Source organism: Caretta caretta, chromosome 3 (assembly GCF_965140235.1).
Source record: "Caretta caretta isolate rCarCar2 chromosome 3, rCarCar1.hap1, whole genome shotgun sequence".
Classification (NCBI taxonomy): Eukaryota; Metazoa; Chordata; order Testudines; family Cheloniidae; genus Caretta; species Caretta caretta.
Window position 1 is genome coordinate 69,332,243 of NC_134208.1, and position 24,223 is coordinate 69,356,465.

The 24,223-nt window shown below is 42.5% G+C and overlaps 1 protein-coding gene across 4 annotated transcripts in view; it reads right to left on the reverse strand.

Moving 5' to 3' along the window:
- Window positions 1-24,223, reverse strand: part of RNGTT (RNA guanylyltransferase and 5'-phosphatase) — a 451,332-nt gene that overhangs the window by 397,648 nt on the left and 29,461 nt on the right. For all 4 annotated transcript variants that reach the window (XM_075126571.1, XM_048845050.2, XM_048845051.2 and 1 more), the window contains exon 5: window positions 12,930-13,005. In XM_075126571.1, the coding sequence (XP_074982672.1) occupies window positions 12,930-13,005 (76 nt within the window). The remainder of the gene's footprint in view (window positions 1-12,929; window positions 13,006-24,223) is intronic.

Sequence of the window (24,223 nt, forward strand, 5' to 3'; positions counted from 1 at the left end):
TGAAGATTTATTCAATCCATTACCATTTGAAACATGGTGTTAAGAGCATCTTGGTAACTGTTGCTCCTTGTGCAAGAGCCTGCATTGTTATATCCGTTTTTCTCAGACTCCCAGGGACAGATATGCTTAAGGTACTTTTTGTCCCCTTCCAGTGGCTAATAGCTCCCTTTTGGACTCCTAGTTATAGGATACGTGTTCACAGCTGTTACAGCTGAAAAGGGAGGAGAAAAATACACATAATTATGGGGGTCAATGGGGAGGAGTCCAGAATAAAGGCTGAATATACTGATAAGCAAACACAATTAATGTTTATGAATGGTTAGAGAATGTCTCACTTCTCAAAATAGATTTTTCCATTTCTCTGGGAAGAAGCACCCAAGTCCTCTGAACCAGCCTTTAGTAGTTCCTCTTTGGAGCCACAACTGAACAGTCCATTCCTGTTCAGCAAAAAGCTTAAGCACAAGCTTAAATGTAGACATGCTTAACTGCTTTGATAAACTGAAGGCTAGGTCCACAAAATAAGGAGTTCCTAATCCAGACAGGCCATAACAATGTTATTCACCTTACTTAATGGAAAGCACTCATACTATAGTGATGAGCGCAGAATAAGAAACCTACATAGAATAGAATAAGACTTGTTCAACAATGAAGGCATTACTTCATTTAAGCCTTTTTGGCAGACTTTTCTGACACCTTGGTCTGGGACAGAGGGAGCTGCTACAGGCTGTGGAGCAAAGAACACTACCAGGCCAGGAATTAATACCCTAATGAGGCAAAGAGAAAAAGAAAACACCAAGAAAGCATGAAAGGAGAAAATATAGGTTCAGAAAGAAAAGGTTAAGAAGTTTTTCTGTGCTGTGCAGTCTGGGAGGTAGGTTGTCTGAAAAGTGTCTTTTGAAGCTGCCAGGAGACAGAACAAACTAGAGGTTTCTCAGAATAGGTGGAAGCAAGCCCTTCCCTAGAGCTGGTAGGTCTAGTTCTGTCTTCAGTAGAAGAGGAAAAATCACTAGTTAGACTAGCGAGATGTTGGATCATATTAAAGAAGTTCTGTATTAAAATCACAAATGAGTTTGATTCCCCAGAGTTTAAATTCCAGGGTATTACTAATTAAGAGGTCTCTTGGTTTTTGGTACTGTTTCTCTCCCTCTATGTGTGAAACTTGCAAGCTGCTAATTGTGTTAGTACATTCTAAGACAGAGTCTGTTCTCAAAGCAATTCACAGAGAGAGAGACTCAAAGCAATACTCTAACAACAGAAACAGCACCCAGAGACTTTCATGCCCTTTTGTTGTATTAACAATTGTGATTAAAATAGAGATAGAGGATGTATGTGGATGGATGCTTGGTGTGGATAATAACTGAATGATCAGGGAGGTGCCAGCCTAAGAATCCAGTGTCCATCGGCTGAAGAAGGTGTCAAGTGGAAATAACCAGAGGACCCCACCCGGCGGGCAGACTGGAATCCACCCAACAGCCTCAAGAATGGGAGAACCAAAGAACAAGATAACATCTTGGAGCCGTCAGGAATGTGCTATCTGCTGATTGATTCAGCAACAGCATGATGAAGCAATTCCCATAGACTGGCATAGGAAGAAATTCCTATAAAAATAGTCTCTAAAAAGTGAGAACTTTGGGGTCTGATTCTGCAAACCAACTTTCAGGAGCATCAGATGAGCATCTGACAAGGCCCTGCTCCCTCCTCATGTCCAGGCCACCTTTGGCATGAGCAACTCAAGGCTGGTAACTATGATAACAACCTTGCAGAACCTGTGTGTGTGTGTGTGTGTGTGTGTGTATGAATGAATGTGTGAATAAATATGAGATTGAATGGAATGTTATAACTAGAACTAACTGCTTTCTATGATTCTTTCTGTATTCACAATAAATGTGGTATTTTGCCTTTTTCCCTTTAATAAGATCCTGCTGGTTTTTATTAATACTACCACATTTTGGTGGAGAATTGCGAAAGGGGGAATATTGGTAAAAAACCTCAGTTATTGTAAATATTGGTGTGCACACCGCCAGCTCTAGTGAGCTAGGCATTTCTATTAGATTAAACCAGACCTGCTGGCCTCCAAGAAGGTAGCAGGGGACCTGCTGGCCTCCGAGAAGGTAGCAGGAAAAACAGATTAAACCAGACCTGCTGGCCTCCGAGAAGGTAGCAGGGGACCTGCTGGCCTCCGAGAAGGTAGCAGGAAAAACAGATTAAACCAGACCTGCTGGCCTCCGAGAAGGTAGCAGGGGACCTGCTGGCCTCCGAGAAGGTAGCAGGAAAAAACAGATTAAACCAGACCTGCTGGCCTCCGAGAAGGTAGCAGGGGACCTGCTGGCCTCTGAGAAGGTAGTAGGGAAAACAGATTAAACCAGACCTGCTGGCCTCCGAGAAGGTAGCAGGGAAAACAGATTAAACCAGACCTGCTGGCCTCCAAGAAGGTAGCAGGAAAAAACAGATTAAACCAGACCTGCTGGCCTCCAAGAAGGTAGCAGGGGACCTGCTGGCCTCCGAGAAGGTAGTAGGGAAAACAGATTAAACCAGACCTGCTGGCCTCCGAGCAGGTAGCAGGGAAAACAGATTAAACTAGACCTGCTGGCCTCCGGGAAGGTAGCAGGGGACCTGCTGGCCTCCGAGAAGGTAGCAGGGAAGAACAGGTTAACCGGACCTGCTGGCCTCCGAGAAGGTAGCAGGGAGAAATAACCTGCTGGCCTCCGAGAAGGTAGCAGGGAGAAATAGGTTAACCAGACCTGCTGGCCTCCGAGAAGGTAGCAGGGAGAAATAGGTTAACTGGACCTGCTGGCCTCTGGGAAGGTAGCAGGGGACCTGCTGGCCTCCGGGAAGGTAGCAGGGGAAAAACGCATAGATTAAGCTATGATTTCAGAATCTAGGCTGTGTCACTTGCTAAGTAATACCAGCAGTGACAAAGAGATTGAAATATCCATGTTAAGATGTTAAGGAAAAGAAAACGTGTATGTATCTGTCTGTGTGTGTGTAAATATGTAAAGTTCTAAGGACCAGTTAGTTTTGTTTTTGTTTTAAATAATGCCACTAAAAATCCATTTGACTCTTTAATTCAAAGTTGCAAAACTGACAGACCTTTTTGCTAGACACAGGTAATTAGTGTTGTTTGGCTTTGGGATTTGGCATTTAACCCTTAAAAGGTAACTCAATGCTTTACAAAATTTAAAATGTTTTTAAGTTGTGGCTGCAGCAGGGCAGTCAAAATCAGGAGAATATATAAAAAAAAATTTTTTTTGGATTCTTTTTGTTTGTTTGTTTTTTGTTTGTTTTTGTAATAGCAGATGAGAGTTGTAGTAAAAAAAAAATTAAAAAAAGACAGTGCCTCTCTGAAGCAACAGCAGGGGTGAGGTGCACAAAACAAAAAAAAGCAATGTTAGAAACACTGAGTCTTAAAATGGCTCTGAGTAATCAGACTGTCACTTTGATAAAGGTACATGAAAACTCTGTAAGCAAAAAAAGAAATAGTGACACCTTATGTAAAAATGGATCTGGATAATGTTATAGAAGTTGAACTATGGAAGGAATGTGCATTTGCCCCAGAACATGTGCAGGGTATATTGTAGAAGGGGCAAAAGAAATGCAAACATACCATGCTACTTAATTAAAATGCTATTAGGGCTCCAAAGGGAGCCACAATAGGTTGGGTTTTCTTTTTCAGATTGCTGTGTGTTTTGGAACCAGAAGTTAAAAGTAATCAAAACTCTGGTGAAAGTTGATTGTGTCCCTTTTAAGATAGACTCTCTGAGCTGCTGATGGCTTTAAATCCAAAAGCAGGAAGTTTCTGTGAAAATGCAAATTACCTAAATGATAAAGGAAGGAAAGAACTAGCAGCACAAAGGAGCTGCAGATAAAGGACATACCTGGTCAGCAAACAAATTGTCTAAATAAAAGGCATGGGATAACAAGATAATTTTAATAAATTTAATGATAATAAGTATCCCTGTAACAACGTATAGTGTGTATGATTTTTGGAAAAATCCTTTAAGGTCGTATGGTAATGATGCTTCTCAGTTATTACCTGTAAATAAAACTTAAAGCTTAACACAGCAGGAAAAACATTATAAACTTGGTCTGCTGTATAAGAAGGAAAACTCAGGGATTTAATGACTAAACAGTGGGATAATTTCCCCATAACCCTTAAAAGATAAAAGCCATTGAAACCTGGCCTGCCTATAGAACAAAAGCAGGAAAATATGGGGGCAATTTCTCTGTTTTGCCTGCAATCAGCAAGGGTATTTGTAAAAGAAATATTTTAAGCAATAATCTGCCACCCCAAAAGGGGTAGAAACATGTTCTTTTTGTCTTTCAGAAAATCAGGAAAAGCTGATGCCAGCTGAAAAGCAACCCAATACCATGAATCTACTGTCACAATAGAAATTGTGTTCTGTGTTCTATGTTTTGTCTTGTGTTTTGTCTTGTTGCTAGCACTGTTGTGTGTTTAAAAAAAAAATACTGAAGACCTGCAGGAACTTAAAAATAAATTAAGCTTTCTGTCCCAGCTACAGGACAGCCTGATACAAAAACAAGTACATGCCAATGTAGACTTGGTCCAAATTGGTCTGGGTAACCTAAAAGGCCGATGGAATCTTTAGTAATGGCTTAATACTACCACATGGCTTATCCATAAGAAAAAAAAATATATTAGAAATAGGAAACTACACAGCCATAGCTATGGGATGCACTGAAATGCAGATACTTGCACTAGCTACTTTGGAACACAAAATGTTCTGGGTCATATTGGGAAATATTAAGGGTTTGATGCATTTGTTAAAAAAGAAAGAGATCATTGTTTGACACTTCTCAATATGAATGGATGCAATATGTTTCCAGTATTGTAAACCAGACTTGTTAATGGGAGAAATTGTTGTCAAAATTGCACACCAACAGTCCCTGGAGGCAAAGGTATTGAAGGTTAACCCACTCCCCATATTACACATGGGATCCTTTTGGCTACCCTGGACCTTGAGCCAGTGGGCTGGGGAGGGAGGGAAGCTATTGGACACTAGAGGTTGTACCGAATGGACTCCTCAAAAGTGGGTGTGCCTCATCTTGCCTGTTGCCCCAGAACCTTGTAGTAAAGATACATCACTAGGCTCATGTATGTGGCATGAATTGGAATCACAAACTCAAATTGCCTCACAGTACTTTCTCTTGAATAGGCTACATAGAAAGTGACACTGACAATTATAAATCTTAGTGTCAAAAGGGGGATTATGTTGGATCATATTAAAGAAGTTCTGTATTAAAATCACAAATGAGTTTGATTCCCCAGAGTTTAAATTCCAGGGTATTACTAATTAAGAGGTCTCTTGGTTTTTGGTACTGTTTCTCTCCCTCTATGTGTGAAACTTGCAAGCTGCTAATTGTGTTAGTACATTCTAAGACAGAGTCTGTTCTCAAAGCAATTCACAGAGAGAGAGACTCAAAGCAATACTCTAACAACAGAAACAGCACCCAGAGACTTTCATGCCCTTTTGTTGTATTAACAATTGTGATTAAAATAGAGATAGAGGATGTATGTGGATGGATGCTTGGTGTGGATAATAACTGAATGATCAGGGAGGTGCCAGCCTAAGAATCCAGTGTCCATCGGCTGAAGAAGGTGTCAAGTGGAAATAACCAGAGGACCCCACCCGGCGGGCAGACTGGAATCCACCCAACAGCCTCAAGAATGGGAGAACCAAAGAACAAGATAACATCTTGGAGCCGTCAGGAATGTGCTATCTGCTGATTGATTCAGCAACAGCATGATGAAGCAATTCCCATAGACTGGCATAGGAAGAAATTCCTATAAAAATAGTCTCTAAAAAGTGAGAACTTTGGGGTCTGATTCTGCAAACCAACTTTCAGGAGCATCAGATGAGCATCTGACAAGGCCCTGCTCCCTCCTCATGTCCAGGCCACCTTTGGCATGAGCAACTCAAGGCTGGTAACTATGATAACAACCTTGCAGAACCTGTGTGTGTGTGTGTGTGTGTGTGTGTATGAATGAATGTGTGAATAAATATGAGATTGAATGGAATGTTATAACTAGAACTAACTGCTTTCTATGATTCTTTCTGTATTCACAATAAATGTGGTATTTTGCCTTTTTCCCTTTAATAAGATCCTGCTGGTTTTTATTTTATTGGTACAACAGAGACTGGATGATGGCCAGATGCTAGCACGATGGGCAAAAGAGAAGAACCTAGGTAGTTAAGTTAGAGAGAAATAGGATGTGAAAAACATCTTAAGACTCGTTTTGTTCTTTTTACAAGACAAATTAGAATTAACTTGGTAATGTTAATTCTGAGTGTCTCTGGATTAAGTTTAGAAGTGTGTGCAACAAGAGTGATGTAGTGGTGGGAGTCTGCTATAGACCACCGGACCAGGGGGATGAGGTAGATGAGGCTTTCTTCCGGCAGCTCACGGAAGCTACTGGATCGCATGCCCTGATTCTCATGGGTGACTTTAATTTTCCTGATATCTGCTGGGAGAGCAATACAGCGGTGCATAGACAATCCAGGAAGTTTTTGGAAAGCGTAGGGGACAATTTCCTGGCGCAAGTGCTAGAGGAGCCAACTAGGGGGGGCGCTTTTCTTGACCTGCTGCTCACAAACCGGGTAGAATTAGTGGGAGAAGCAAAAGTGGATGGGAATCTGGGAGGCAGTGACCATGAGTTGGTTGAGTTCAGGATCCTGACAAAGGGAAGAAAGGTAAGCAGCACGATACGGACCCTGGACTTCAGGAAAGCAGACTTTGACTCCCTCAGGGAACGGATGGCCAGGATCCCCTGGGGGACTAACTTGAAGGGGAAAGGAGTCCAGGAGAGCTGGCTGTATTTCAAGGAATCCCTGTTGAGGTTACAGGGACAAACCATCCCGATGAGTCGAAAGAATAGTAAATATGGCAGGCGACCAGCTTGGCTTAATGGTGAAATCTTAGCGGATCTTAAACATAAAAAAGAAGCTTACAAGAAGTGGAAGGTTGGACATATGACCAGAGAAGAGTATAAAAATATTGCTCGGGCATGTAGGAATGTTATCAGGAGGGCCAAATCGCACCTGGAGCTGCAGCTAGCCAGAGATGTCAAGAGTAACAAGAAGGGTTTCTTCAGGTATGTTGGCAACAAGAAGAAAGGCAAGGAATGTGTGGGCCCCTTACTGAATGAGGGAGGCAAACTAGTGACAGAGGATGTGGAAAAAGCTAATGTACTCAATGCTTTTTTTGCCTCTGTTTTCACTAACAAGGTTAGCTCCCAGACTGCTACGCTGGGCATCACAAAATGGGGAAGAGATGGACAGCCCTCTGTGGAGATAGAGGTGGTTAGGGACTATTTAGAAAAGCTGGACGTGCACAAGTCCATGGGGCCGGACGAGTTGCATCCGAGAGTGCTGAAGGAACTGGCGGCTGTGATTGCAGAGCCATTGGCCATTATCTTTGAAAACTCATGGCGAACCGGGGAAGTCCCGGATGACTGGAAAAAGGCTAATGTAGTGCCAATCTTTAAAAAAGGGAAGAAGGAGGATCCTGGGAACTACAGGCCAGTCAGCCTCACTTCAGTCCCTGGAAAAATCATGGAGCAGGTCCTCAAGGAATCAATCCTGAAGCACTTGCATGAGAGGAAAGTGATCAGGAACAGCCAGCATGGATTCACCAAGGTAAGGTCATGCCTGACTAATCTAATCGCCTTCTATGATGAGATTACTGGTTCTGTGGATGAAGGGAAAGCAGTGGATGTATTGTTTCTTGACTTTAGCAAAGCTTTTGACACGGTCTCCCACAGTATTCTTGTCAGCAAGTTAAGGAAGTATGGGCTGGATGAATGCACTACAAGGTGGGTAGAAAGCTGGCTAGATTGTCGGGCTCAACGGGTAGTTATCAATGGCTCCATGTCTAGTTGGCAGCCGGTATCAAGTGGAGTGCCCCAAGGGTCGGTCCTGGGGCCGGTTTTGTTCAATATCTTCATAAATGATCTGGAGGATGGTGTGGATTGCACTCTCAGCAAATTTGCAGATGATACTAAACTGGGAGGAGTGGTAGATACGCTGGAGGGGAGGGATAGGATACAGAAGGACCTAGACAAATTGGAGGATTGGGCCAAAAGAAATCTGATGAGGTTCAATAAGGATAAGTGCAGGGTCCTGCACTTAGGACGGAAGAACCCAATGCACAGCTACAGACTAGGGACCGAATGGCTAGGCAGCAGTTCTGCGGAAAAGGACCTAGGGGTGACAGTGGACGAGAAGCTGGATATGAGTCAGCAGTGTGCCCTTGTTGCCAAGAAGGCCAATGGCATTTTGGGATGCATAAGTAGGGGCATAGCGAGCAGATCGAGGGACGTGATCGTTCCCCTCTATTCGACATTGGTGAGGCCTCATCTGGAGTACTGTGTCCAGTTTTGGGCCCCACACTTCAAGAAGGATGTGGATAAATTGGAGAGAGTCCAGCAAAGGGCAACAAAAATGATTAGGGGTCTGGAACACATGAGTTATGAGGAGAGGCTGAGGGAGCTGGGATTGTTTAGCCTGCAGAAGAGAAGAATGAGGGGGGATTTGATAGCTGCTTTCAACTACCTGAAAGGGGGTTCCAAAGAGGATGGCTCTAGACTGTTCTCAATGGTATCAGATGACAGAACGAGGAGTAATGGTCTCAAGCTGCAGTGGGGGAGGTTTAGATTGGATATTAGGAAAAACTTTTTCACTAAGAGGGTGGTGAAACACTGGAATGCGTTACCTAGGGAGGTGGTAGAATCTCCTTCCTTAGAGGTTTTTAAGGTCAGGCTTGACAAAGCCCTGGCTGGGATGATTTAACTGGGAATTGGTCCTGCTTCGAGCAGGGGGTTGGACTAGATGACCTTCTGGGGTCCCTTCCAACCCTTAAATTCTATGATTCTATGTTTTTAAATTGCTTAACAAATCCTTTAATTAATATCCCAGAGACCAGAGGCAACTTGGGAGTAGGAGAGAAAAGGGAAGAGAGATGGGCCCCCATTCCAAATGCTTAAGAATGCCAATCATCCTCTAGAAAAGTTTGTCCTTGATGTACTACAAGCAGCTGATTCTCTTGTAAATACATAGTATTAAGAATAGATAGTAACAAAACCCGATGTAACAGCTCAGATTTCAGGTACAGAAGATCAGCCTGGTAGGAAAGAGAGTTTACATATTCCAGAAATGAAACTGTCTTGGGGAAAAGTGAGTTGCAAAAAGAACATCACGTAAGGTTTCCAATGACTAGCTCGAGGGCTGTCAGTCTGGATGACCTTTCCTTAAACTAGCTGTATAATACTTCTCAGCATTCACAGTGCATCTGCTGCTATCCTACATCATGTGCTTAAGGGGTAAATATGGATGGATTTTCTACAGGGAAACCTCATTGTTTCATCAGTGAATAACAATGTCGCTTTACCTGAAATGATAATGCAGCAAACATAATTTTTCTTAATATGGTGCACACACTTACTGTAATTGTAAATTTAAGGCAATTCTTTTAATGTTGCTGGTTTTGTTTGTAGCTGTATTTTATCGCTACATTTGAGAATGATGGTCCTGTTTCACAAAAGTTGACCGAGATGAACAAGTTTAATTAACACTATTAACCATTTGCAAAAAAAACCACCAAAAAAAAAAAAAAGTCAACCAAATTGATTGACCACAAGGCTTGGTCAATCAATTTAATTAAGGCTTTTCATGCACAAGTAAGAAAGTATTAAGTAAAGCTGAATAGGAGGTATTATTTCAAATAGACTTAACTCAGAATCTTTATTTGTTTCCAGGGGAAAGAACAAAAAAAAGACCTACTGTGGTTCAAATTATTACATGCTGATTTTTAAAGCATTTAGAGGAATTGAAAGTACCCAACCTATCAGGCATAAGACTCACTAGCACCCTACTAGTAAGATGTTCAGCTTTATGTCCACTTCCCAGGTTCAGCTGAGCTACTAGATTCCTTGGGCCATCGGTGCTCAGAGGCCCCATCACAATGCATCTCCTCTCACTGCGTGCCTACCTTAACCAGGAAAAATTGGTTCTTCCCTCAAAGGTGGCCATCTTGCCCATATCCTAGTCTCAAGATAAACTTTATGCTCAGTCATTAAAAAAAAAAAAAAAAAAAGAAGAAGGAGCAGCATGGATCCATCCATTTTCCATCCAATGCTGGAAATGGTTCTTCAAATAGAATAGTGGAAACGGAGATATTGCCAAGACCCTAGGGTTTGTCTACACTTGAAATACTACAGCAACACAGCTGCAGCACTTCAGTGTAGATACTATCTAAGCCAGCCGGAGGGGTTCTCCTGTCAGTATACATAATCCACGTGCCTGAGAGGTGGTAGCTAGGTCAACAGAAGAACTCTTTCATCAACCTAGCGCTGTCTACACCCGGGAGTTGGCTTAACTATGACACTCATGACTACAACATAGCTGGGTCGACCTAACTTTTTAGTGTAGACCAGACTCTAGAGACACAGGCTTTGCATCAGAACTAGCTGGATAGGAGAAAATCTTGTGTTTAAATTAGGGCTGTTGATTAATCGCAGTTAACTCACGCAATAAACTCAAAAAAATTAATTGCGATTAATTGCAGTTTAAATCACACTGTTAAACAATAGAATACCAATTGAAATTTATTAAATATTTTGGATGCTTTTCTACATTTTCCTATAGTAATCTGTGTTGTAATTGAAATCAAAGTGTATACTATTTTTATTACAAATATTTGCACTGTAAAAATTATTAAAAATAATATTTTTCAATTCACTTCATACAAGTACTGTAGTGCAATCTCTTTGTTGTGAAAGTGCAACTTACAAATGTAGATTTTTTTTTTGTTACATACCTGCACTCAAAAACAAAACAATGTAAAACTTCAGAGTTTACAAGTCCACTCAGTCCTACTTCTTGTTCAGCCAATCGCTAAGACAAACAAGTTTATTTACATTTACGGGACATAATGCTGCCCACTTCTTATTTACAATGTCACCTGAAAGTGAGAACAGGCATTTGCATGGCACTTTTGTAGCCAGCATTGCAAGGTATTTAAGTGCCAGTTATGCTAAACATTTGTAGGCTCCTTCATGCTGCAGCCACTATTCCAGAGGATATGCTTCGATGCTGATGACGCTCGTTAAAAAAATAATGCATTAATTAAATTGGTGACTGAACTCCTTGGTGGAGAATTGTACATCCCCTGTTCTGTTTTACCCACATTCTGCCATATATTTCATGTTATAGCAGACTCGGATGATGACCAGCACATGTTGTCCATTTTAAGAACACGTTCTCTGCAGATTTAACAAAACGCAAAGAAGGTACCAATGAGAGATTTCTAAAGATAGATAAGATAAGCACTTGACCCAAGCTTTAAGAATCTGAAGTGCCTTCCAAAATCTGAGAGGAATGAGGTGTAGAGCATGCTTTCAGAAGTCTTAAGAGAGCAACGCTCTGATGCAGAAACCACAGAACCCAAACCATCAAAAAAGAAAATCAACCTTCTGCTGGTGGCATCTGATTCAGATGATGAAAATGAACATGCGTCAGTCCACACTGTTTTGGACGGTTATCAAGCAGAACCAGTCATCAGCATGGACAGATGTCCTCTGGAATGGTGGTTGAAGCATGAAGGGACATATGAATCTTTAGCGCATCTGGCACGTAAATATCTTGCGATGCCGGCTACAACAGTGCTATGAGAATGCATATTCTCACTTTCAGGTGACACTGTAAACAAGAAGCGGGCAGCATTATCTTCTGCAAACGTGTTTGTCTGAGCCATTGGCTGAACAAGAAGTAGGACTGAGTGGACTTGTAGGCTCTAAAATTTTACATTGTTTTATTTTTGAATGCAGTTTTTTGTACATAATTCTACATTTATAAGTTCACTTTAATGATAAACAGATTGCACTACAGTACTTGTATTAAGTGAACTAAAAATACTATTTCTTTTGTTTTCATACAGTGCAAATACTTGTCGTCAAAAATAAATAAAAATTGAGCACTGTATACTTTGTATAGTGTTGTAACTGAAATCAATATATTTGAAAATGTAGAAAAGTCCAAAAATATTTAAATAAATGGTATTCTATTATTGTTTAATCATGCGATTAATCTTTTTAATCACTTGACAGCCCTAGTTTAAATTATATCATTGAATAAAAGCCATCCTCTAACATGGCAAGACTTTTAGACATTTTTCCTGAAGTAATGATATTTAAAGTGGAGCACCACTATTGGGGGAGGAGGGAAGGTTTCGTTTCTCCCATCCTTATTTCAAAGTATGCATCCTGGTTCTGGAAAATTCTCAAAAGGTAGGTTACACCACCAATATAGCTCTTGTTGGAAAAATCCTGTAACAAATGCAGTGTTTTGGGTATGCTTTCAGATGTACGCATACATGTCACTTTCCTGCTACTTTGCCTATCTAATGCCATTGTTTTGAATATGCCAACAACAAAAGATCTAAAATAATGCTATCAATCAAAAGCAGTACATGAGTATATTTCAATACTTTGCACAGGAAAGAGAAAAGGCAACCTATATACATACTCATGAAAACTTAAACACAGCTGGTAGGGCTAATTGTTGGTCTACAGACTTGACAATATAGCTGAAAGCTTAACTGAAAGAGACTGAACTGTCAAGAGAGTTTGACAGGAATAATGTTAATGTATGTCACCTGCTCAAAACTAACACTTCCCAGTTACCATCATCTATTGAGAAAACAGACATTCTTAGTACACTGTGTCAGACACGCACACACACAAAAATCAGCATTCCTAGAATCAACAGTGAAAAAAATATATTCATTTAAAAGATAAAAATCTTAGAACAATCGGACCACCAATGGAGCAATGACAACTATGAAACACATTGGAGAAAACACTACCAATTGTATCCCTTCCCTGTACCCAAAATTAATTAAACTTGCAAAATTACCTCCAATCCAACTTCTCGACCAAAAAGGCACAGATAAGAAAACCAGTTCGATTGAATCCATGTGTACAATGAACACCTGAAAAACAAAACAACACTAAATGTATGGAGACAAATCATTTTAAAAATGAACAACATGCAGCTGTTTTTATTACAAACAATGCAAACAAGTGATATTTTTGGCTCATTCCACTTAAATTACCACCATTAAGGAGATACCCCCATTCTAACTGAGGAAACCCAGATCGTCTAGAGACTATGTATAAAGCCCAAACGATATTTAAATTCTGTGTGCTAATTCCTATCAGTAATTTTCTGAATCTTCAATTTGTCACAATAAAAAAGCTCAGCAATACTATTTTTTATTAGTGTTTAAATATGATTAATACCAGAAAGTACCTGATTGCTTTCTGATCAGCATTTGTAGGAGCGAAAGATAAATGTAATCAATGCAGTGATTATGAATTTAGAGAAATAATTTGCGGTTATAGTCATTTCATACTGTTAAGCATAAAAACCATGTCAAATATCAGGGTGTAGCCGTGTTAGTCTGTATCCACAAAAAACAACAAGGAGTCTGGTGGCACCTTAAAGACTAACAGATTTATTTGGGCATAAGCTTTCGTGGGTAAAACCCCACTTCTTCAGACATCTGAACATGCCACTTTAACAAGGAGTCTGGTGGCACCTTAATCATGTCAAAGTTACCCCGCTTTTTAAATTTAAAGATTATATCCATAGATCCTATCAATTCTATTTCAAAATGGCTATTAACATTTTAGTGGTGATTTAATTTTAATTTTGAAAGAAATCCCTAAAAAAAATACCCATTCAATAAAGACAATCACTTTGAACTACTTGTCTTTTCAGTTTAAACAGAAACAAAAGTTTAAATTTAATAAATTGTTTTTTCAGCCTTTATTTTATTGAATATTTCTCAGAAGGGGGGAGAGCAAAAAAGCAATTACTTCTAATTTTCCCTTTTTTCCTATGTTACCAGCTCCATCTAGTGGTTTAGATAAATCAAATCGGAAGGAAAGACCATCTCTTGCTGTTTCATAGTTCTTTCAAGAAAGGGGAGTTTAATATCTTGCTCAAAATTTGTCTTGCATTTTTTTTATGATTATTAATTAAAGTGACAGGGATCACACCATTAATTTATTAGTACCATGCCAATTATTCTGTTTATTTTTATTCTGCATGTTCCAGTAAAGCAGAAAAATCTCATCCAAGTTAACAGTATTTAGATCAATTACCACATTTCTCAACCATATTCAGAGAAGTTAAAATGTCAGTAGAGTTTTTCTTTGGGGTCTATATGATCAGATTATGAGCAGTTGCTTTTTTCTTCTATAACACAAGCAAAGTGAATGGTAAATTCCAAAATACGGGATTAAAAATATACACAGTTTTCAAGTGTGTACTTTACCTCCTCCCTCCACACCAAAAGCAAAATGTTACTAATGGTCAAAGAAGGGGAATAACTTGAGCCGCCCCTCTCATTACAGACATGTATCAAACCAGGTCAGAGACCTTTCTTCCTCAACCTGATTGAAAGGTATATTTTCTTCATACATAGGAAATTAAGGATATTAAGAATGTGTTCTCTGAAAAAGAGAAATGTCACAATAATTAACAGAAAGACACAAGTGAGTCTTTCTTCCTGTTTGTTTTACTAACCCTTGCTTATCTCAAAACTTGCTTCGGACCACAATGGATTACAGTGCCTGTCATCACATTTTTCTTTCTCCTGAGCCGCCTACTAAGGCGAGATCTTTCCACTTTATTTCCTCTGTGGTAGCAGGATTACTCCAGACTTGCAACATTGTGTTCCAAAAAATCAAGTTTCCAATCCATCTTTATCTAATTTAGCGAGGAAGTTTCACACGGATTGCCATTCAAACTAGCACTTTGTATTCCTGACCTATTGAGGCTGAAAGTTAAATTTTCTTGACTTACATTCCGTTTGTAGTAATGGGGCATGCTGTGACTACTGGCATCAAAAAGTGAAAGTCAAAGGTCTTATGATTTTTTTTATCCATATGGCAATAGTAGAAGCATGTTGACAATGAAAGCAAGGCGTTGGGATTTGAGGTCATGCAGCTTTCCCAGCCATCACTGTTCCTGTCCTTTTCTATGTACATACAACCTCCCATCTCCCCAGTAACCCTGGTGTTTCCTTAGAAGGCTGATTCCCAGGCTTCGACACTCTAGCACAGAATATTATGAATTCTCAAAATTTGATTTTTACACCTAAAAACTCAACCATAGTTTACTTAAAAATTAACACTAAGAAGAAGGAAAAACCAGTAATCCTAAGAATGGAACGGAACTGAGTAAAGAAATATGGGTGTGTTAGGAAAAGTTTCTGATCAGCAGCATACGTTTGAATCATGTGATGACCAGCGAAGTATGTTGGTAGCATTAAAATGGCCTTCCAAGGGAAACAGTGCAGGCCCATTGCTCAAGTATACGAAACTAAACTCAAAAACCTAGAATCAGGAACAAGTATGCATTTGAAAGAGTTGACCTAATGGGTCTTTTCTGTCTCTGATTTCTATTACTATTAGAAGTTAAGTTCGGAAATGGTAGATTTTTCGGTCTACTTGATATTTGAAAAATTAAACATTACCTGATCATATAGGAAGGATAGAACATTTGCTTCTTTTCTGAAGACCAGATTAAACCTCATTATCAAATTTATCACCCTTTTGTGGTGAAACTTATTCAACTGTGATGGGAGTCCTGTGCCAACCACTTACTGCTCAATCCAACAGGAGTAGAACTGCCCTGACCAGAGCTTTATTGGTTTCCTCTTTCTGACGTTTGAAACTGCTTCATGTTTCTCATGTAAAAATTTACATTAAAGAATTATGCATCTGTCTCATTCATATCCTTTCTTTTCTGCTGTGATTAGAATAGCTCTATTCTTTTTCCCCAATTAAATACATTTGACTACTTTGATGTCTCATTCTTCTCATACAGCATATTTTGCACTGCTTCTTAATAGACTAGTGAATAGAAACAAAAGATGTTTGAACTTCCCTCCTCAAACATCACTATCTCAGCATACAGGCATTCATTCCTCTTTCCATTTCTAGAACAGTGATCTGTTTTCTCTTTGACACCATCTGTCTAGAATTTTAGAGAAGGAACCTCTTTCTACTACTCTCTAAAGATGAAATTACAACAGAAGACATTGAGGACACTGCTAATTAAATCTCTTATGAGGAAGAAGATATCTCAGACAGGAATAACTAAGCTAAGGAGATAAAAACAAATGCCATCTTAACAAATAACTCCAATTTCATGTCTCAGTTCACATAGCAGAAATGAAAGGTGTAGTGTAATCTGTATTCCCTATAACCAACCATCAGAAGTTAATAACCCAACACTGCAAATGATATTTAAAGTTAAAATACTAGTAAAATGAGTTTTCTATTTCAAACACTTCATAATGCTATTTGTATTCCATGTAAACTGCTGACCCAGAAAAATAATTAATTGCATTGAGATGCTATGGATGGCTACGTCAACTTATTCCAATTGATGAGTAACATATGATGTGAGAACAAATTCCATATATGATTTAAGAAAATGTTATTTAAAATTCCCATTGAACACGTAAAGACTGAGAAAAAACAAAAACATTCTATTCCACAGAAATAAATGTTCACGCAATTTCAAGAGTTCATTTTGAATATTAGTCCAATTTGCCTCCAATCCAATGGTTTTCAACCTTTTCCCTATCATGAGTCCACACTACAACAGAAAAGTTTGAAACCCAGCCTCCCATTTATCTAAAGAGAGGGAGGGCAATGATCCTTAGGCTGAGAACCACACACTCTAAACCAATCATTCAAAATTTAATAACAAAGCAGAATGAACTTGCCGCGGGGTAGGGACACCCCATCACGGGGTGTCGGGTCACGTGTGGTCAAAAGAAAGGGCAGAGACGATACTGCAGCCGGTTAGGTCCTATGCTGAGGACCCTTATTATAAAACGTGGTAGTATTGCCTAGTGACTGGAGTCAACAAAGGTGGCCCTTTCCACTCAGGGCAGCGTGGCAGACTGGCCAGAGTCAACAAAGGTGGCCCTTTCCACTCAGGGCAGCGTGGCGGACCGGCCAGAGTCAATAAAGGCGGCCCTTGCACTCATGGCATGGCCTAAAGGCTAGTAAATGAAGGCACCCACTTCTGGGGTGCCATGTGGCCTATTGGCTTGCTGGGGAAGTGGGGCAGCATCTAGGGGTGTGTGACGCACCGGGTAGGGGGCCTCAGGCCCTTCCTGCTCTTCCAAGTCCCAGCCCAGAGCCCTGGCGGTGGTGGGGGTACCCACCACTGAGTCAGCAGGGATCCTCCTGAAACATGCTGACTGGTTCCCCTGGTTCACTCACCAGAGAAAAGTCTAAGTCCCCGGGGCTGCTTCCTACTCTTTCTCCCTCAGCGATGCTCCACAGTCCCCTCAGGTCTCTGGGGTCCTCAAGTGGAGTAGCTCCTGCCAACGCGGTCTCTTCTCCGGGCTCATCAGGCAGTCTGGAGCTCTGAGCGCCATGGCTCCATAGTCAGGGCCTGCAGTCTGCGGCTTCCCCCTTCAGCAGCTGCTTCCTTTTATATTCCGCATCCAGGCTGAACATGCCCAGCAGAGTCGAAGGGGTAGGGCTTCCTCAGCCTACAAAGCACAGTTAACCCTTTGGGGGCTGGTACAGGATAAGGGCACCCCATCACAGAACTCTTCAGTGAATAAGTCTGTTTGTGATCTATAGGGCTGGTCTACGTACCATTTTTATACTAACACACACACAATGCCAATATAAGCATTTTATACCAGTCTAGATGCATCCACACTAGGGAGCTGTACTGCTGTAACTACATCAGTTTCTAAACCAATATGTATTTATATCAGTTCCAAAAACTGTATGTAGACAATTATGTGAAAATCCAAGTTTAAAAAAAAACTGCATGTCTTAAACCACTAAATGTCTCTATGTAAAATATATAGAAAAACCTTGAAGTGTGCCTCTCCTCTAAGAATGAATTATGTAAAATAGCATCTTCTTAATTCAACAGATTTGCTCCCTGTGTGTATTCAGAATTATATCTGCTAAACAATGACAAAAAAATAACTTTTTATTGCTTTTACTCCTGTTAGAATGCAGTCAACATAACCAGGAGAAAGTAATGAATACCATTCTTCAGATGCATCAACTCAGTTGTTTACTGGATACCCATCAGTTACACCTATACAAACCTACTGAGAGCAAACTAGTTTCACAAGCACTGAGAGCTTAGTTTAGCCTGCACAATCTTTATTATGGATGACACATGAGAAAAATAACCTAGCTTGACTCTTGGATCCCAGGTTTAGTATTCAGGACTGGCAGTTAGAAGAACATTTACTTGTAATATTTTTACCTTTGAAAACATAAAATTATATTAATGTTTGAACATAATGGTATTCAGAAAAGGATGCACTTCGTCTCATGTATCTAATCTGACTGTTATATTTAAAGTAAAATTAAGAGTCTTTCATGAACCAATTTTGGGTATTTTTGATTTTGATAAAACCAAAGTTCTGAAAACACCCATTTTGAGGCTGTATATGCCAAAGAAGTGTAACACAATCAAATTTCCATTAACAGTCCCCAGTATATTACTGAAGGAACTCAACTTCTGAAGTTGGAACCTTAACAATGTAATACTAAAATGAATACTAAAGCACAGAATCTTTATAAATTCAACATGATCACAAGGAGATCAACCTCTCTTGATTATCAAATGCCACACAAGATGTGGTCAAGCCAAGCAGTGCTTGCCCAAGAAATACTCACTTGCATCAGAAGGAGTTAGGTAAAATGTCTGCCCCGTAAAACGTTTGTCCCGTATGTGTATACGTAGCGATGGGGCAAGGCCTCCCGCCAAGACTGACAGTAATGAACCAATTTTCACCCTCTGGTGGGCGGAGCCAGGCAAGCCACACCCACCCTGCCAGAAGCATTGAGGCAGGACAGAAGGTTTAAAAGGCAGCCCCTACAGCTCAGTTGTGGAAGAGCCGGAGAAGGAAGCAAACGTCTCTCACCCGCTGCTGAGCCCTGCGTCTGAGATGGAGCTCTGTCATGCTGAGAACTCAGAGGAGGGGCTGGGACTGCTGACTGACTGACTGACTGACTGACTACCTGGAGGAGCTACTGGCCGTGTACCCCAGGGAGATGGAGGAATCCAAGTAGACAGAGGTACACTCCAAAGGGGTAGTAGGAAATATCCCAGGGACACCAGACAATAGTCCAGTTGTGTTGCCAGAATTCAGATCAGCGTGTTTCAGTGGGATCCCTGTTGACCCAGTGGTGGAACCATTTCCCACTGTTAGGGCTCTGGGCTGGGACCCAGTGGAGTCGGATGGTCCCTAGGGTGACTAGCGACTCACCTTAGGCCAAGAGGCCTGCATTTAGCCAGAATGGCCAGGGATGCAAAACACATCCTCTGAAGTGTCCCTAGCCTCTGATTGCCAGAACCTTGAAATGAGCGACAGGAAATGAATCACTTGATGATTACCTGTTCTATTCATTCCCTCTGAAAGCACCTGGCATTGGCCACTGTCAAAAGACAGGATACAGGGCTAGATGGACCATTGGTCTGACCCAGTATGGCCATTCTTATGTTTGTCCACTATCTGCCTGAGCCAGGAGGCAAGGCGAAAGACAGCTTACTGCTTTGCCCTGCCCAGAGGGCCAGAGCCTCATTAAACTGCTTGTTGCTCTGCCCTGACCAGAGAGCTATAACCTCTGAGCCCCGGTCTACACTAGGAGTTGAGGTCAAATTTAGCAGCGTTAAATAGATTTAACCCTGCACCTGTCCACACAACGAAGCCCTTTTTTTCGACTTAAAGGGCTCTTAAAATCGATTTCTTTACTCCACCCCCGACAAGGAGATTAGCGCTGAAATTGACCTTGCCAGGTCGAATTTGGGATAGTGTGGACACAATTCGACAGTATTGGCCTCCGGGAGCTATCCCGGAGTGCTCCATTGTGACCACTCTGGACAGCACTCTCAACTCAGACGCACTAGACAGGAAAAGGCCCACAAACTTTTGAATCTCATTTTCTGTTTGGCCAGCGTGGCAAGCTACAGGTGAGTACAGAGCTCAACAGCAGAGGTGACCATGATGGAGTCCCAGAATTGCAAAAGAGCTCCAACATGGACCGAACGGGAGGTACGGGATCTGATCGCTGTGTGGGGAGAGGAATCCGTGCTATCAGAACTCCGTTCCAGTTTTTGAAATGCCAAAACATTTGTCAAAATCTCCCAGGGCATGAAGGACAGAGGCTATAACAGGGACCCGAAGCAGTGCCACGTGAAACTTAAGGAGCTGAGGCAAGCCTACCAGAAAGGCGAACGGTCGCTCCGAGTCAGAGCCCCAAACATGACACTTTTATGATGAGCTGCATGCCATTTTAGGGGGTTCAGCCACCACTACCCTAACCGTGTGCTTTGACTCCGTCAATGGAGAGGGAGGCAACACAAAAGCAGGTTTTGGGGACAAGGAAGATGATGATGAGGAGGAGGTTGTAGATAGCTCACAACAAGCAAGCGGAGAAACCAGTTTTCCTGACAGCCAGGAACTGTTTCTCACCCTGGACCTGGAGCCAGTACCCCCCGAACACACCCAAGACTGCCTCCCAGACCCGCCAGGCAGAGAAGGGACCTCTGGTGAGTGTACCTTTTTAAATAGTATACATGGTTTAAAAGCAAGCATATTTAATGATTAATTTGCCCTGGCATTCGCGGCCAGTACAGCTACCTGAAAAGTCTGTTAACGTGTCTGGGGATGGAGTGGAAATCCTACAGAGACATCTCCATAAAGCTCTCCTGGATGTACTCCCAAAGCCTTTGCAAAAGGTTTCTGGGGAGGGCAGCCTTATTCTGTCCACCATGGTAGGACACTTTACCACGCCACGTCAGTAGCACACAGTCGTGAATCATTGCAGAACAAAGCATTGCAGCGTATGTTTGCTGGCATTCAAACAACATCCGTTCTTTATCTCTCTGTATTATCCTCAGGAGAGTGATATCATTCATGGTCACCTGGTTGAAATAGGGTGCTTTTCTTAAAGGGACATTCAGAGGTGCCCGTTCCTGCTGGGCTGTTTGCCTATGGCTGAACAGAAATGTTCCCCGCTGTTAGCCACGTGGTGGGGGGAGGCAAAACGCGACCTTGTAATGAAATGTTGTATGTAATGTTAACAGCAAGGTTTACCGTGAAAGAGTGTACTCATTGTTCTATAAAATGTGTCTTTTTAAATACCACTGTCCCTTTTTTTTTCTCCACCAGCTGCATGTGTTTCAAGGATCACAGGATCTTCTTCCCAGAGGCTAGCGAAGATTAGCAGGCGAAAAAAACGCACTCACAATGAAATCTTCTCTGACCTCATGCTGTCCTCCCACACTGACAGAGCACAGACGAATGTGTTGAGGCAGACAATGTCAGAGTGCAGGAAAGCACGAAATGAACGTGAGGAGAGGTGGCAGGCTGAAGATGATAGGTGGTGGCAGCATGATGAGAGGAGGCAGGATTCAATGCTGAGGCTGCTGGAGGATCAAACTAATATGCTCCAGCGTATGGTTGAGCTGCAGGAAAAGCAGCTGGAGCACAGACCACCGCTACACCCCCTGTGTAACCAACCGCCCTCCTCCCCAAGTTCCATAGCCTCCTCACCCAGATGTCCAAGAATGCAGTCGGGGGGGGGGAGGGGAGCCCCTCTGGCCACCCAGCCACTCCACCCCAGAAGATTGCCCAAGCAAAAGAAGGCTGGCATTCAATAAGTTTTAAAGTGTTAAACTTTTAAAGTGCTGTGTGGCCTTGTCCTTCCCTCCTCCACCACCCCACCCAGTGCTTCCCTCCTCCACAACCCCTTCCGGGTTACCTTGGCAGTTATCCCCTATGTGTGTGATGAATTAATAAAGAATCCATGAATGTGAAGCAACAATGACTTTATTGCCTCTGCAAGCGGTGATCGAAGGGGGGGAGGGGGTGTGTTTCATCAAGGATAAACAAAACAGAACTTTCACACCGTAGCCTGACCAGTCATGAAACTGGTTTTCAAAGCTTCTCTGATGCGCACCGCGCCCTCCTGTGCTCTTCTAACCGCCCTGGTGTCTGGCTGCACGTAACCAGCAGCCAGGCGATTTGCCTCAACCTCCCACCCCCCCATAAATGTCTCCCCCTTACTCTCACAGATATTGTGGAGAGCACAGCAAGCAGTAATAACAGTGGGAAAATTGGTTTTGCTGAGGTCTAACCAAGTCAGTAAACTGCGCCAGCATGCTTTTAAACGTCCAAATGCACATTCTATCACCATTCTGCACTTGCTCAGCCTGTAGTTGAACAGCTCCTGACTACTGTCCAGGCTGCCTGTGTATGGCTTCATGAGCCATGGCATTAAGGGGTAGGCTGGGTCCGCAAGGGTAACTATAGGCATTTCAACATCCCCAACGGTTATTTTCTGGTCTCGGAATAAAGTCCCTTCCTGCAGCTTTTGAAACAGACCAGAGTTCCTGAAGATGCGAGCGTCATGTACCTTTCCCGGCCATCCCACGTTGATGTTGGTGAAACGTCCTTTGTGATCCACCAGTGCTTGTAGCACTATTGAAAAGTACCCCTTGCGGTTTATGTACTCGCTGGCTTGGTGCTCCGGAGCCAAGATAGGGATATGGGTTCCGTCTATGGCCCCACCACAGTTAGGGAATCCCATTGCAGCAAAGCCATTCACTATGACCTGCACATTTCCCAGGGTCACTAACCTTGCTATCAGTAGATCTTTGATTGCGTTGGCTACTTGCATCACAGCAGCCCCCACAGTAGATTTGCCCACTCCAAATTGATTCCCGACTGACCGGTAGCTGTCTGGCATTGCAAGCTTCCACGGGGCTATTGCCACTCGCTCCTCAACTGTGAGGGCTGCTCTCATCTTGGTATTCTGGCGCTTCAGGGCAGGGGAAAGCAAGTCACAAAGTTCCATGAAAGTGCCCTTACGCATGCAAAAGTTTCACCGCCACTGGGAATTGTCCCAGACCTGCAACATTATGCAGTCCCACCAGTCTGTGCTTGTTTCCCGGGCCCAGAATCAGCATTCCATGGCATGAACCTGCCCCACTAGCACTATGATGCCCACATTGCCAGGGCCCGTGCTTTGAGAGAGGTCTGTGTCCATGTCCTCATCACTCTCGTCACCGCGCTGACATCACCTACTTGCCCGGTTTCGCTTTGCCAGGTTCTGGTGCTGCATATACTGCTGGATAATGCGCGTGGTGTTTAATGTGCTCCTAATTGCCAAAGTAATCAGAGCGGGCTCCATGCTTGCCGTGGTATGGCATCTGCACAGAAAAAAGGTGCAGAACGATTGTCTGCCATTGCTCTGACAGAGGGAGGGGCAACTGACGACACGGCTTACAAGGTTGGCTTACAGGGAATTTAAATCAACAAAGGGGGTGGCTTTACATCAAGGAGAAACAAAAACAACTGTCACACAGAACGGCCCCATCGAGGACTGAACTCAAAACCCCGGGTTTAGCAGGCCAATGCTCAACCCACTGAGCTATCCTTCCCCCCCGGTATTCCAGGCAGGACTGAATCTCCATTAACACTTTTCAAGGTGGCCCTGACAGACCTCACCGAAACAATTGTCAGCCGTTGATTTCACGGAGGGAGGGGGGAGCAAATGAATACAAAACAAATCTGGTCTATTTCTTGTTTTGATCCACTCCATCTATCTTTTAGATCTTTGGCTGGCAGCAGACGGTGCAGTAGGACTGCTAGCCTTCCTCATCTCCTGGCTGCTCGGCAGAAGACGGTACAATAGGACTGCCTTCAGGACTAAAGAGAATGACCTGGTCGAGTCACTCCTATTTCAGCCCTTGTGCCCATGTCTGCCCAGACGCTCCTGACCAACCTTAGCGAGGCAGCCAAGAGCACCTAGGACATGATGACAATGGTTATCAGGCCTATTGCACCGTCTGCTGCCACAAGGCAATGAGTTGCTGCTGTGTAGCAATGCAGTACCGTGTCTGCCAGCACGCAGGAGACGTACTGTGACAGTGAGCTGAGCGGGCTCCATGCTTGCCGTGGTATGGCATCTGCACAGCTAACCCAGGAAAAAAGGCACGAAACGATTGTCTGCCATTGCTTTCACAGGAGGAGGGAGGGCCTGACGACACGTACTCAGAACCACCCGCGACAATGTTTTTTGCCCCATTAGGCATTGGGATCTCAACCCAGAATTCCAATGGGTGGCAGAGACTGG